At 52.3% G+C, this 16,161-nt stretch overlaps 1 protein-coding gene across 4 annotated transcripts in view; it reads right to left on the bottom strand.

Moving 5' to 3' along the window:
• GPT2 (glutamic--pyruvic transaminase 2) overlaps window positions 1-15,136 on the bottom strand; it is a 47,819-nt gene extending 32,683 nt beyond the window's left edge. The window contains exons 1-3 of one of the 4 annotated variants that reach the window (XM_024233830.3): window positions 15,000-15,136; window positions 14,509-14,773; window positions 1,726-1,815 (exon numbers count right to left, since the gene is read on the bottom strand). In XM_024233830.3, coding sequence (XP_024089598.1) covers window positions 1,726-1,815; window positions 14,509-14,751 — 333 coding nt within the window. In that variant the 5' untranslated portion in view covers window positions 14,752-14,773; window positions 15,000-15,136. The remainder of the gene's footprint in view (window positions 1-1,725; window positions 1,816-14,508; window positions 14,774-14,999) is intronic. The other 3 variants (XM_054533854.2, XM_054533855.2, XM_063717285.1) reach the window with 3 other exon arrangements.
• Between the last annotated feature and the right edge of the window lie 1,025 nt (window positions 15,137-16,161).

The raw sequence follows: 16,161 nt of genomic DNA, 5'->3' as shown, positions 1-16,161 counted from the left end.
AGGGAGGCCCAGTGAGCGCCCCCCAGACCAGGGCCAGCCTCAGCTCCTCTCCCTCACTGCTCTGTGACAACTCCCTCAGGAGCTGTGGGCTGAGCCCTCCCAGCCCCTCCTCAGCCCTCTGCCCCAGAGAACAAGGCAGGGAACAGGGAACTGGGGTTCCCGGGGCTCAACTTCCCTGATGGCCCTAGCCCATGAACCTTAACCACACACAGCACTGCATTTTGATCCAAAATGGGCCTCAATCCCAGTGTGACTCAGGAGGTTGAGGCAGGAAAGGATTACTTGGGCCCAGGAATTCGAGACCAGCCTGGGCAACACAGCAAGACCCTATCTCTACCAAAAATTTTAAAAATTAGCCGGGTGTGGTGGCATACACCTGTAGTCCCAGATACTCAGGAGGCTGAGGCAGGAGGATTGCTTCAGCCCAGGAGTTTGAGGTTACAGAGAGCAGTGATCGTGACAATCGCACTCCAGCCTGGGCAACAGAGCAAGACCCTGTCTCAAAAAATATATATATATACACAATATATATGTTATATAAAATATATATGTAAAATATATATATATAAAAAATATATATATATATAAAAAATATATATATATATAAAAAACAGGCCCGGTGCGGTGACTTATGCCTGTAATCGCAGCACTTTGGGAGGCCGAGGCGGGCAGATCATTTGAAGTTAGGAGTTTGAAACCAGCCTGGCCAACATGGAGAAACCCCATCTCTACCAAAAATACAAAAATTAGCCAGGTGTGGTGGTGCATGCCTGTAATCCCAGCTACTCGGGAGGCTGAGGCAGGAAAGTTGCTTGAACCCAGGAGGTGGAGGTTGCTGTGAGCTGAGAGCATACCACTGTACTGCAACCTGGGCAACAAAACAAAAACAAACCTGGGCGACAAAACAAAAACAAAAACAAAACCTAAATAAAACAAAACAGGCCTCAGTCCTTCTAGAAAAAGCTGTCACACACTGGGTCTCCCGCCTCTGTTCTGCCCTGGGGCATCTCCCATGCCACCGCCTCCAGCCCACCAATCCCATAATCCCACAATCCCAGCCCAGGCAGCACTGAGGTTAGTAGTGCTCAGACTGAAACATGGAAGCCGCCTTCTCCTGGAGCCTGAGGAGGGAGCTGGGTCACTGCAGAGGCAGCCAGGGGTGCAGCGGCTCACAGTGGCCGTCCCCAATCTGGAGCTCCTGTGCTGGGCCCCAGGAGGCCTCTGCACTCATCACCTCACCAAGGCCTGGCAATCTCCCGAGGTGGCACTCTGCCAACTTCCACCTGCCCAAAGCCACCCAGCTGGTACGCAGCAGAGCCCACACTCACACCCAGGAGGGCCTCAAGTGGGAAGCCACATCCTGCCCCCGCCATGACACCTCCTGCTGCCCCCCGACGCCTCCTCCCAGCCCAGCCAGCCTTTCCCTGTCCCCTGGGCTGCTGCCTACCCCACCACTGCCTTTGCCCACCAAGTTCCTAACTCAGCTCCCAGGACCCCGCCCCGTGGAAGAGTCTCCCTGGGAGCCTCCTACACCAGAGCAACCCCAAAACAGGTCTGGGAATTTTCAACAACCTCAGAAAGGCAGGAAGGAGGCTAAGGGAGACAGCCAGAGGGCATCAGGCTGGGAGGGCCTGGACATCGAGGGGGCAGAGGACGGCCCCTATGACGGCCCGCCCAGCCCAGGGCCCTGCCTTCCTGCAGCCTCTGCTCCTGGGGGCGGCTCACCTGCCGGAGGAAGGTGATTGGCTGCTGCCCCATAGCCTGGGCGTCCCCAATGTTGGCTCGGATGACCTCTGTGAATGGCTTTTTGATACCCTGAGCAGAAAGAAAGCAACAGGTGGTTACTTAGAAACTCTTAAACCCTGGATTCCAGAGGCCAGGCAAGGTTCCTGCAGGATATTAATAAACAGCCCTATTTTGAGCCTTACCAAGTATCTGACTTGGTGCCAGGCCTTTGACATGCCTGGTCTCATTTAACCTTCACAGCCACCCCATGAGGAAGAACTAGTATTAATCCCATTTGACAGATGAGGAAATCAAGGCTCTTAAAGGGTAGAAACTTCCTCAAGGTCACATAATTTTATTTTTTTGAGACAGAGACTTGCTCTCTTGCCCAAGATGGAGTACAGTAGTGCCATCTCAGCTCACTGCAAACTCCACCTCCCGGGTTCAAGTGATTCTTGTGTCTCAGCCTCCCGAGTAGCTGGGATTACAGACGTGCATCACCACGCCCAGCTAATTTTTGTATTTTTAGTAGAGACAGGATCTCAACATGTTGGCCAGGCTGGTCTCCAACTCATGTGACCCACCCACCCCAGCCTCCCAAAGTACTAGGATTACAGGTGTGAGCCATCGCGCCCGACCAACATAATTTTATTTATTACTTATTGTTACCATTTTGTAGAGACAGGGTCTCACTCTGTCACTCAGGCTGGAGTGCAGTGGTGTGATCATGGTTCACTGCATCCCCGACCTTGTGGGCTCAGGCGATCCTCCGCCTTGGCCTCTCAAAGTGTTGGGGTTACAGGGGTGAACCACTATGCCCAGCCACATAACTGATTAATGTAAGTGCTGGGACTGAATATAAGTACAGGAAGCCAGATTCCAAGGTCACTTTTCTTAACCACTGTGCTCCTCCTCTGCCTCCCACTTTCCAGAAGGGCTGGAAGAGCTTTCCTGGCTGCCCAAGCATCCCAAACAGCTGCTGCTCCGCTGCCTGACTGCCACCACACAGGGAAGTCTAAAAGGCAGCCCTGGGCCAGATGTGTGGGAGGGAGGCAGGGGTCAGCAGCAGAACATGCCAAATGTCAGGCACACAGGGTCCCAGACTCCTCTGCCTCCTGCCCCAGGCGCAGCTCTACCGCAATGGTCTAAATGACTAGCCAGGGACACTGAGGACACCCTCCCCATCAGAAGACATGGATCAGCAGGGAATCCTCAGGGTCATTTTCTTGCAAACCATTCTTTGCAGAATGAAAAATGTGGGCTGATTTTCACATTAAAAAAAAAAAAGCATCAGGGATTAAAAAGACTGACTGAAGAGCAAATTGAGGCCACTGCCTGAGCAGTGTGGGTAGCACAGAAGAGAGATTACAGAGAGAAGTCCAAGACCCTTGCGACATCACTGGGGAGGTGACAGAAGGACACCCTGGCTGCTGCAAAGGCGAAAGCAGAGTTTGACATGGAGAATTACAGGGACCTGGAAACGTGGGAATCCTGCACATTTCCCTTATAAACCCAATCAGCCACTGGGAGAAATGCAGTCAACAACAGGTTCAAGGACTTCCCAGGGCAGCTGAAAGGATTACCTGAAACAAACAGCGTGAAAGCCCTTAGCAGAGTACAAATATCATCTTACAAAAGCCGGCCCAGGAACAAGGTCACCGGGGTCACAGTGGGAGGAAAAACGGGCTCAGCAAGCTGGTGGCCACAGCCCGGGTGGGAGGGCCTGGCCTTTGTCCTGTCTCCAGCTGCCCCTTCCCCAAAGGTACCCCAAATACAAATTTTACAGATATAACTCTGTGCTTGTGACACTTATCTTTTCTCCTTTTCATGCAATGTGTGAATAAAAGCAACTTTAGAAGGCATGGCCTTTTCAAAACCAGTAATGTACACTTTAAGTAAAAACTAGTGGCTGGACGTGGTGGCTCACACCTGTAATTCCAGCACTTTGGGAGGCCAAGGCAGGAGGATCCCTTGAGGCCAGGAGTTCAACAACAGCCTGGGCAACAGTTTCAAGTTGCCCAAGACCTTGTCTCTATAAAAAATTAAAATTAGCCAGGCATGGTGGCACATGCCTATAGCCCCAGCTGCTGGGGAGGCTGAAGTGGGAGTATCACACTTGAGCCCAGGAGTTCAAGGTTGCAGTGAGCTATGATCGCGTCACTGCTCTCCAGCCTGGGCATCAGAGTGAGACCCTCTTTTTTTTTTTTTTTGAGACAGCGTTTCCCTCTGTCATCCAGGCTGGAGTGCAATGGTGTGATCTCAGTGCACTGCAACCTCCACCTCCCAGGTTCAAGCATTTCTCATGCCTCAGCCGCCCAAGTGGCTGGTACTACAGACAAGCATCACCACACGCAGCTAATTTTTGTATTTTTAATGGAGACGGGATTTCATCATGTTTCCCAGGCTGGTCTTGAACTCCTGAGCACAAATGATCGGCCCGCCTCAGCCTCCCAAAGTGCTGTGATTACAAGTGTGAGCCACCTCGCCTGGCCTGACCCTGTGTCCTAAAAACAACAACAAAGCAGCGGGCTTAAGAGACAAAAGTAGCAGCCAAACATGTTTTTCTGGCCCTAGTGTGCCACCCCTAAGCCCTAAGCAAGGAGGCATGGGGGACTGAAGAAGATGTCTCGGAAGTGGCTCTGGACCATCATAAACAGGGCCTAAGTCCTACAAGCTATGTTTCTCGGGGAAGGGGGTCCTCTAAGCCCCTTGCAGCCCATCTGCTGAGTTCTTCAGTGTCTGGCCAACATGGATAAGGATTTGCAGTGGCGGCCGGGTGCAGCGGCTCATACCTGTAATCCCAGCACTTTGGGAGGCTGAGGCGAGCGGATCACAAGGTCAGCAGATCGAGACCATCCTGGCTAACACGGTGAAACCCCGTCTCTACTAAAAATACAAAAAATTAGCCGGGCATGGTGGCGGGCACCTGTAGTCCCAGCTACTCGGAAGGCTCAGGCAGGAGAATGGCGTGAACCCGGGAGGCTGAGCTTGCAGTGAGCAGAGATTCCGCCACTGCACTCCAGCCTGGGACTCCAGCCTGGGGGACAGAGCGAGACTCCGTCTCAAAAAAAAAAAAAAAAAAGATTCCCAGTGGCATCCAGACGCAGCCACTGTGTCTGGAGAGCCAGGGCAGCACTGCCCACTGCATGGGGGTACAGGCACTCTGGAGAGGCTCTGGCTGCAGGAGTGTGCAGCCCCCGCGCTGATCCCACAGCCAGGATCCCAAAAGGTTGAGGGTGTGGGCAGTTACCCAAGCCTCTGTGTGCAAAGGGGCGGGCCCGATCCACTGCTTGGCACTGGCCTGGGCTCCTGGCATGGGGTCCTTGCTCAGCCTGACTGAATTGTTGCAGACCCCAGGCCTAGCTCTCTGAACCTGGGTGATTTCTGGGGTGTGGATACAGCCCATTCTTCACAGGGAGTAAATCTGTCACAGTTGTGAGGCACAGGAACCAACACACAGCTGTGGGCCCTGGGCCAGCCCAACACAGGGAGAGAATAACGCCTGGAACAGAGCCCTGAATGTTCCTTTCCCGTGCCCTCCCCCCGCACTGCTCGACCAATGCAGGGCAGCTGCCGCGAAGCCTGGGAACACAGCATCTCCATTCTTGGGTCTTGGTGCCTGCAGATCCCGGACACTTTGCTATGATGGATGAGCTGGGGGTCAGGACACTGGCTACCCTGAATGGGTGAAGAAACCAGCCCACCCAGCCAAGGGCCACCATGCAGAAGAGACTGTTCTGAGCACACTCCTGCATCCGGGAACTCAAGGTCTACATGGGACGGGAAATACCAAGAGCCCTGGGGTAGACTCCCAGAGTGACTGGTCCAGAGCCCACAGGCACAGCACCCATGGGAACCTCGCGCCTGCCCTGCCCTCAGGGCCCTGCCAGCTCAGAGGGACTAAGGAGCCGCAGCATCCTGATTCCTCTCACGGCACTCTAGAGCCACCTTCGAATCCGCCTGCACACATCCCGCCCAGAGCCACCTCCCCTGTGTGGCACAGATGCACGGAAGGTCCTTCCCAGGGAGGGCTCCCCTCCCGCCACTTTGGCTCAAGCAGGGATCAGGGGAGGGCACCACCCCCCCAGCTCTAGGGATGGCATATTTCATAGGGTTTTAGCAGGGAGAATAACTGTCCTCCCCAGCCCACAGGCCTCGCACCAGCATGAGGGTCACAGGCGGATGGATATTCTAACAAGGCACAGCAAAGGAAACAATCAACAAAAAGGCAGCCCACGGCAGGGAACACCATCGGCCTCCGCATCCGTGGCTCCAGCATCTGCGGACTCAACCAACCGTGGATCAAAAATATTCAGGAAAGGGCTGGGCACGGTGATTCAAGCCTGTATTCCCAGCACTTTGGGAGGCTGAGGTGGGCAGATCACGAGGTCAGGAGATTGAGACCATCCTGGCTAACACGGTGAAACCCCGTCTCTACTAAAAATACAAAAAAATTTCCCAGGCGTGGTGGCACGCGCCTGTAGTCCCAGCTATTTGGGAGGCTGAGGTAGGAGAATGGTGTAAACCCGGGAGGTGGAGCCTGCAGTGAGCCGAGATCACGCCACTGCACTCCAGCCTGGATGACAGAGCAAGACTCCCTCTCAAAAAAAAAAAAAAAAAAATTTTTCAGGAAAAACCCTGCACCTGTACTAAACACATACAGACTTTTCTTGTCATTGTTCCCTAAACAATAGAGTTGAACCATTATTTACACAATATGTACTACGTATTATATGTACTCTATAGAGGCTGTAAAGATGATTTAATTATACAGGAGGATGTGCATAGGTCATATGCAAATACTACGCCATTTATATGAGCATCCTTGGATTTAGGTATCCGAGGGAGGTCCTCCTTGGATACTGAGAGACAACTGTATTTGTAAACAAAATATCTGATAATAGGATCCTTATATCCAAATATCCAATATATGCAAATAAGGAATTCATACAACTCAAGAAAAAAACTGATTAAACCTGATTTAAAAATAGACAAAGGATGTGAAGAGACTTTCCACAAAAGACACATAAATGGTCAACAGATACATGAAAAAGATGCAAAACATCTAATCAAACACAATTCAAAGCCACAATGAGATATCATCTCATACTTGTTAGCATGGTTATTATAAAAAGTTCAAAGATCAGTGTTGGTGAGGGTGTGGGGAAAGGGAACCCTGCACACCACTGGTGGGAATGTAAACTGGTATAGCCATTATGGAAAACAGTATGGAGGTTCCTCGAAAAATTAAAAATAGAACTACCCTAGGATCCAGCAATCCCACTGCTGGGTAGAGATCTGAAGGAAATGAAATCATTATCTTGAAGAGATGTCCGCACTCCCTTGTTCATTGCAGCACTATTCCTAAGAGCCAAGATATGGAACCAACCTAAGTGTCCATCAGCAGATGAATGGATAAAGATATGGTACATATACACAATGGACTATTATTCAGCCATTTAAAAAGTAAGAAAATCCAGCCATTTGCAAAAATATGGATGAACCTGGAGGACACTATGTGAAGTGAAAAAAGCCAGACACAGAAAGACAAACACTGTATGATCTCACTCATATGTGGAATCTAAAAAAGTTAAACTAATCTAAAAAAGTTGAACTAATAAAAGCAGAGGTGATAGCTGCCAGCAGCGGGGTTGGGGGAGTGCATATGTGGCAATGTTGGTCAAAGGGTACAAACTTTCAGTTGTAAGATGACACATTTTGCAAGTTCTAACTTATTTGTGGGAGCTAAAAAATTTTAAAAACTGAACTCATGAAGATGGAGAGTAGAAGGATGGTTCCCAGAGTCTGGGAAGGGCAGTAGGGGTAGGTCGGGGGAAGTGAGGATGGTTAATGGGTACCAAAAAGTAGAAGGAATTATCTAGTATTTGACACCACAACAGGGTGACTATAGTCAATAATAATTGTACATTTAAAAAAAAGCTAAAAGAGTATATATAATTGGATTGTTTGTAAGACAAAGGACAAATGCTGGAGGAGATGGATACCTCATTCACCCTGATGTGATTATTACACACTACATGCCTGTACCAAAATATCTCGTGTACCCCATAAATAATACATCTACTGCCCGGGCGCGGTGGCTCACGCCTGTAATCCCAGCACTTTGGGAGGCCGAGACAGGCGGATCACAAGGTCAGGAGATATTAGCCGGGCGTGGTGGCGTGCGCCTGTCGTCCCAGCTACTTGGGAGGCTGAGGCAGGGGAATCCCTTGAAGTCAGGAGGCGGAGATTGCAGTGAGCTGAGATTGCACCACTGCACTCCAGCCTGGGCAACAAGCGCGAAACTCCATCTCAAAAAAAAAAATTAGCGCGCTGTGGTGGCAGGTGCCTGTAATCCCAGCTACTCAGGAAGCTGAGGCAAGAGAATCACCTGAACCTGGGAGACGGAGGTTGCAGTGAGCCAAGATTGTGCCATTGCACTCCAGCCTGGGCAACAGAGCGAGACTCCGTCTCAAAAAATAATAATTTTAAAAAATATGAATAAGTTATGGGGATCTAATGTACAGCATGGTGACTATAATTAATAATACTGTATTTTCGGCCATGCACAGTGGCTCATGCCTGTAATCCCAGCACTTTAGGAGGCCATGGCGGGTGGATCACCTGAGGTTGGGAGGTCGAGACCAGCCTGACCCACATGGAGAAACCCCATCTCTACTAAAAATACAAAATTAGCTGGGTGTGGTGGCGCATGCCTGTAATCCCAGCTACTCGGGAGGCTGAGGCAGGAGAATTGCTTGAACCCGGGAAGCAGAGGTTGGGGTGAGCCGAGATCACACCATTGCACTCCAGCCTGGGCAACAAGAGCGAAACTCCATCTCAAAAACAAAACAAACAACAACAACAAAAAAAGCCAAAACAAAAAACCTGTATTTTTTACTTGAAATTTGCTGAGAACAGGACTTAAGTGTCTCATGCGCACACTCACAGATGGTGACTATGTGTGGTAAAGGATGGAGTATTAATAATTGACTGTGGTAATCATTTCCATGTCATATTACATATAGAATGTATATAAATGTTAAACCACCACACTATGTCCCTTGAATATATACAATTTTTATTTGTCAATTATATTTGTCTGCCCCTCAATAAAAATGGGGAGAAAAAAACAGGCCCAAGGCTGTTTCCTTATGTAAGGGATGGCTCTGGTCACTTCACATGGCCTGTGGGCAGAAAGGATGGCAGAGAACTTTCCTCCAATTCAACAAATACTGGTCACCCATGCCCCAGTGACAGCCATGAGCAGCACAGATGAGACTGCCGCCCTCCTGAGCCCAGGCTGGTTAAGAATAAGAACGGGGTGCAGTGAAGGAGAATGACAGGGTGTGGGAGAGAGGACCCGCAGGCCCCAGGCCTAGGAGCACGATGTGAAAATGCTCCCAGGCTCCTGATCCCAAAAAGGGCACTGACTGGGGCTAGGGCGGGCAGAAAGTCCTACAGAGAGCTCCAGCAAGAGGCCCCAAAGACAAACATCAACTAGACCCCACAGTCCCAGAAAATAGGTCCATTTCACAGCTGAGGCTCAGCACAAGATCTGGTCCCAAAACAGAAAGACAAGTGAAACCAGAAGAAACTGGAGCTGCAGCTACACATGTCTGTGACTGAGAGCGCAGGCGAGAGCCTCCAGGGCTGAGCTGCCAGATCACTGAAGCAGGGAAGGCAGGGTGTAGGCCCCTGAACTCTGGGCATCCATGGGGTGGTCAACTATAGAAGCCCAGATTCCAAGGCAGAAGCAGGGGCAAAAGCTGAATAAACTCCAAACAGGATAGTGGGAGTTGCTCAAAACAGCAAGGCAGAGGCCCAGGAGGAAAGAGTAAGCCCCACAGAGCACTTCCCAGACCCAGAGCCTCAGTAAGTGGGAAAGACAAGGGACCCTCAGCACTTCTTATCCCCAGACCACTCTCATTAGCTTGAGAAGGAAGACTTGGCAGTTCTAATTAGCTTCACAGCTGTTCAAAGCATTATCATTAACATCTCAAACTAGTCTTTCAGAGAAATAAACTGGTCACATTTTGCAGAAGAGTAAACCAAGGCTGAATGACTTGTCTAAGGCCCATAACACACAAAGGCAGAGCCCAGCATATGTGTGGTGACTGACTCAGGCAGGCTGGGTAGGCGGAGGGTTCATCCTATTGGAAGCCTGCACTACAAATTTTAAAGTAGCATCTAGGCCAAGCACAGTGGCTCATACAGGTAATCCTGGCGCTTTGGGAGGCTGAGGTGGGAGGATCACCCGAGGCTAGCAGTTTGAGACCAGCCTGGACAACATAAGCGAGATCCCACCTGTACAAAAAAGGAAATTAGCCAGCATGGTGGCACACACCTGTAGTCCTAGCTTCTGAAGAGGCTGAGGCAGGAGGATCACTTGAGCCCAGGAATTTGAGGCCACAGTGAGCTATGACTGCACCACTGCACTCCAGCCTAGGAGAAGAGCAAGGCCCTGTCTCTTAAAAAAAAAAATTAACAGCCTGGGCAACATGGCAAACCCTGTCTCTACAAAAAAATGCAAAAATCAGCCAGGCGTGGTGGCATACGCCTTGTGGTCCCAGCTACTCAAGAGGCTGAGGTGTGAGGGTCGCTTGAGCCCAGGAAGTCGAGGCTGCAGTGAGCTGAGATTGCGCCACTGCACTCCTGCCTGGGTGACAGACCTATGGAATCCTTTCGCCAGGTGCTCTGCAAACAGTATGGGCTGTTTGGCTGAATAGCTATAATTAACAATTAGTATTATTATTTAATAATAATTACAAAATAAAAAGTAGCTGGGTGTGGTGGCTCATACCTACCCACCCAGCACTTTGGGAGGCCAAGGTGGGAGGATTACTTGAAGCCAGGAGTTTGAGACCACCCTGGGCAACATAAGAAGACCTGGTCTCTATAAAAAATTTAAAAATTAGCTGGGCATGGTGGTGCACACCTGTAGTCCAAGCTGCTCAGGAAGCTGAGATAGGAGGATGGCTTGAGCCCAGGAGTTCAAGGCTGCAGTGAGTCATGACTATGCCACTGCATTCCAGCCTAGGCAATAGAGCGAGACCCTGTCTTTAAAAAAATAAAGCAGCATCTGGCCGGGCGCAGTGGCTCACGCTTGTAATCCCAGCACTTTGGGAGGCTGAGGCGGACAGATCACAAAGTCAGGAGTTCAAGACCAGCCTGGCCAACACAGTGAAACCCCGTCTCTACTAAAAATACAAAATATTTAGCTGGGTGTGGTGGCGGGCACCTGTAATCCCAGCTACTAGGGAGACTGAGGAAGAAGGATCACTTCAACCCAGGAGGCGGAGGTTGCAGTGAGATAAGATCGCATCACTGCACTCCAGCCTGGGTGACAGAATTAGACTCAGTCTCAATAAATAAATAAATAAATAAATAAATAAAGTAGCATCTAAATGCCACAGAAAACAACGAGTGAGATTCACCACATGTGCTTGGCACATACAGGATTTCCAATCTTAGTTCTTAGCTACCTATAGCCGCGTGCCTTAGCACCCTCTGCTTTTACCTTTGTTTGGATGCAACACACACTGATGTAACCAGTAATTGTCAGTCTTCCCCTCAGTTCTGAATGTCTGCCCTGACTGTTGCCTTATGACTAGAAGCAAAGCCATTCCTGTCTCCACTTGCACCAATCCCCAACCCCCATCCCCCAATAAAGCAAGGGGAAAAGTAGGTTGAGGAAGAACTGTCAGATCTTTTCAAAACTCCTTTTAATTGCAGCTTATTTTTAAGTGCTGCTCACAGTGAACACCAGGATCTGAAAAGCTAAGACAGGTTCTCCCCTTTGGAGCTGCTGTCAGGGAGAAGCAGGGCCCCTCTAAGAGCACAGAGCTGGGGCTGCAGGAGAATGGCCCCTTTCACAGCCCTTAGCCCACCTCCCCACCTCCTTCAGGCTCCACTACCAGAGAAGCAAAAAGGATAGGGACTCAGCTCGGCCAGCCACCCAAAGTCAAACACCAGAGCCACATGTCCAGCCAAACGGCCCGCATTGTTTGCAGAACACCTGGTGAAAGAATTCCATAGACAGCATGAAGGCCTTGGTACCACCAAGAGTCACCCTGAGTCCCCAAGGGCAGTTTTGAATGGACAAGGAGGTATAAAACTGAGGGCAGGGGGAACCCTGGCCCAGCCAGGCCACATCTGTTTATACTCTAGGGAACCTGAGGCCCAGAATGAATATAGGATTCACCCCAAGTCACCCTACTCCCTACAAATCCTAGCCCATCCCATCTCTAACCAATCAGTTTTTGTTTGTTTTCTGAGACGGAGTCTCGCTCTGAGCTCTGTTGCCGAGGCTGGAGTGCATCTCGGCTCACTGCTACCTCCACCTTCCGGGTTCAAGCGATTCTCCTGCCTCAGCCTGCAGAGTAGCTGGGGTTACAAGTGTGTACCACCATACCCGGCTAATTTTTGTGCTTTTAGTAGAGCCAGGGTTTCCCCATGTTGGCCAGGCTGGTCTCAAACTCCTGACCTCAGGTGATCCACCCACCTTGGCTTCCCAAAGCGCTGGGATTACAGGCGTGAGCCACCGTGGCCGGCCTCTAACCAACCAGTTTTGATCACGACAGTTCAAAACAGAAGCCGAAAAATCAAGGCTGCACAAGGAGAAGGCAAGCCAGAAACAAATAAAAAGAAAGGACTGGGGAAATGTGGCTCTCGCAAGAAGGGCACTGTTTAAGCTGGCAAGGGGAAGCAAGGCTGTCTCCCAAGAAGGAAGGGTTTCAATGAGGCTATCTAAGCTGGTCTGGCCAGCACCCACAGCCGGGGAACTGAGACTCAGTGAGAAGAGAATGAGAAGGGATGCGCTTGAATGAAACTACCACAGAATGTAGGTGGCCAAAAAAACTCAACTAACTCAGGAGTAGGATATGGGGGTGTGGAGCTTCTGTCTCAGAAATCAGAGATGTCCCTGGCCCAGTGACCAAGAAATTTGCCCACCTGCAATCATCAATACACACCCCTGCTGGAAACCCTTCCTGGTTCCCACCTCCAGCCAAAATGCACCATGACGTCCTCATCCCAGCACACAAGACTCCAGTCCACCTTTTCTGTCTCATTCACCTCCCACATCCCTCTGTTAGTGTTCCACTACAGCACCAGCCCCTCTTCCCCAAATGCCCAGAACTCCCCAACTTCCTGCGGTTGCTCACAGCACTGCTCCCACTTGGAAGGCTCTCACATATTCTGCCTGCTAAAAAATCCCAACACGTTCTTAAAGACTCGGGGGAAGGGGACTCAGGCTCAGAGAACAACGTGGCAGTCAGATTCCTCAAAGCAAAGACAGTGTCCCTCTGTCATCATCCTCAAGCCTCATGGAGCCAGCACAGGAGTTGCTATATAGCAAAAGGCAGAGGTAATTCCTGGAACCCCTGCCAGCTCAGGAACCAGAGAAATCAGCTGTAACATGATAAACCAGGAACGCGTTAATCCCAGCTGTGTTTTAGCAGGGAGGCTGTTGCGTCAAGGAGGGACAGCTCCAGCCTGCCAGACAGCAACAGCCTATGTTCTCTGCCCGGCCCACCTCTGGGCCAGGGAGGCACAGAAACAAAGCCAGCCTCCTCCCCACCAGCTTTAAACTTAGCCCTGCAAGGAGTCCGCAGGAGACTGGACTCTGACTTGTCCAGCTCACTGTTTTGAGTCAGCAGAACTGAGCGTCTCAACAAGGTCTCAGGAGGCCCAGGAGCTCATTAAAACCCCCCAAGTCCCCACTGGAATTGGATCAAGTGTCATGATCCCCCTGAAGCTTATTGCCATGCATTCATGGGACACTAGTGACCCGGGTGAGGGCAAGATCAAGGAACCCTCCCTCCCACTTCTATTCTCAGTCAGACTCTCTCTAGCAAGCAGCTGGGTGATTATTAGCTTCTTACAAATCTTAGGTGTATTTACTTTTTAAGATAACCCCTCCTGGCTCTGCTTCCTGAATTCCACCCAGGCTAGAACTCTCTCCTAGGTCCTAGGGACTCCTCTATCACCCACCCCAGACATCCTGGTTTTGGGGAGGCAGAAATCCTTCCTGGCTGTGGGGTCACCTTACATGAAGCTATAAACTCAAGCCAAGATCCTAGCCAGCCGGCCGACCACCAAGATGAAGAAAGTCCCAGGGCCCCCTTACCAAAGCCCGACAGGCCCAACTCTCTGGTTCCCCACCTCGGTGACTGTCCCCAGACCACAGAAGTGGCTGGTCGGCCAAGGCTCCAGAGAGGCCTAAAGGAAGGAATTCTGCCGACTCTCTTCCGGGAATCAGGATTGGCAAAGACCCTAAAGGCCAAAGACACGGAGAAAGAGACTGGGGAACAGACCCAGGTTTCCGCAGAGCCCCCGCCCCCCGTCTTCCCTCCTACCTCAAATGGTTTCCCTCCCACCACCCCCATCCCAACTCTCTTCCGTTTTACTTTCTTCCAAGAACTTATCACTGAGACTCTATTGCTTCTTTCTTCATTCGCTTATGTTCCTCCCTCCGCTGGACCTTGGTTCCACGAGGGCAGGGCAGACACACAACGTGCGGTGCCTGGCAGCACGGCCCGCTCAACAATTGACGAATTCAATTCAACAAGTGAACCATATTGTAAGGCCTCACTGAGTGCCGGGTGCTGGGCACCAGTAAGTGAAGGGGCGGGAGGGGGCATTCTCTCGTTTTAGCCAGGCTTGGCTGACTGAGAAGCTGGCCACGGGGGTGGACGTCGTGGGAAGGACCCCAGCTGGGGCTGCTGCGGTTTTTCCCTTGCTCAGCGGCCCCAGCCTCCCCGGGGCCCGGCGCGCGCTCACCCGCTGCAGCTCGAGCTCGATCTCGCCGGCCTTGAGCACGATGGGTCCCCGCACGGCGTACTCCACCGCCTTCACCTGCGGGTTCATGGACTCCAGCGTGAGGATGCGCTCGCGCCTGCTGCGCTCGGGCCGCACCTTGAGCACCGCCGAGGCCTCGGCGGCCGCGCTGCTCTGGCTGCGGCCCCAGGAGCTGGGGGTCCGGGGACCACAGCCCCGCCGGACCAGCGCCGCCGCCCGCTGCATCGCGCGCTTGCGGAGGGAAACCCTGGCACAAAAAGATAAAGAGAACAAACACGTCGCGCACTGCCCAGGCGTGCAGCACTCCCCCACACAAGCCCAGCCAAGGGCTCTTTCAGCGAGCGGTGCCAGCCTGGCTTCGGCGCTGGTGCCCATCCCCCGGCGACCCGGACCCTCCACCGCGCCGCTGAAGCACCAACGCGCACCCAACCGGCTTTCGCAAAGGCTGCGCCCAAGGCATGCATGCAACGTGCCTGTCGCCCCTGGTAGGCCCTCGCCGCGCCCGGTTAGCTCGCGCGCCTGGAGCAGCTACCCGACCCCGGCGCCCGCAGCCGCATCCCCGCGCCCGGCGCCCGCGCCGCCCGGCCCCTGCGCTCGCACACCCACCGCCGTCGGGGCCGCCCCGGGCCTGCGCGCTGCCTCCTGGGCCCTGTAGTTCTCCTGGCCGCTCCGGAGCGGCTGCGGAGAGCGAAGCGAACTACAAGTCCCACAGCGCCCCGCGCCGGGCCGGACGGGGACCGGACAGTAGGCGGGAGCGCTAGTCCGAACGTGGCCGGGGCTGGGCGGGCTCTTTGTCCCAGTTGAGGGGCTGGAGAGCCCGGAGGGGCCGGGTAGGGGCCGTGCTCTCTGTCGCGTCTGCGAAGAGACGACAGAGACGAAGAGACGAAGAGAGCTGTTGGCAGCCTCTCCCCAGTGGCGCGTCCGCCCCCCACCGCCCTCACTGCCAGCACCTGCGAGGACGCGGGCTGCTGGATGGTGCAGTCATCGCCCCGAGTTTCATCATCCAAGGCCACACGGTGCCTGCGGCTGCCCACCGGAGCTGGCAGGAAGGCGGGTGAGGAGTCTGGGATTTGGCCACGCCGCCCTGACTCCCGAACGCCAGCTTCCTTCTCAGCAAAACGGGGATCTGCCCACGGCCTCTAGGGTTGTTGTGAGACTTCAAGGACCATCTGCCAAGCGGTCAGCTTTTCCCGACCACTCCATCTGACCCCCGACCTCCATCACTTCCGTTTTATTTTCTGCCTACCATCTGAAATTATCTTCGGTTACTTTTTACTGGCATATGGTTTACCTCCCCCGACTAACCGTGCGAACTCCAGAGGGGCAGGGGCAGTGTCTTTCTTGTTCATGGCATTCGCAGCACCTCTAACAGTTCCCGCCACAGAGGAGCCACTCAGTAAATATTTGTTGAAGAATGAATGTTCAGCACAAGGGGGCTATTATGTTTAGTAACGGTGTCTGCTGGCGAAAAGCTTCCTGGCTTGCCCAGAGCAAGAACAGGGCAAGACTAGGAGGTGGCGTAGGGTGGCGCAAAGGGAGTTCTGGAAGACTTGAGGTCTAATGGAGACACCAAAATCTACAAAATCAAAAAATACAAATACAGAATCTACAAAATCCGGTCTCAGTCCCAGATTC

Source organism: Pongo abelii, chromosome 18 (assembly GCF_028885655.2).
Source record: "Pongo abelii isolate AG06213 chromosome 18, NHGRI_mPonAbe1-v2.0_pri, whole genome shotgun sequence".
Lineage (NCBI taxonomy): Eukaryota > Metazoa > Chordata > Mammalia > Primates > Hominidae > Pongo > Pongo abelii.
The sequence above is the reverse complement of the archived record's forward strand: the minus strand, read 5'-3'. Positions and strand labels throughout refer to the sequence as shown.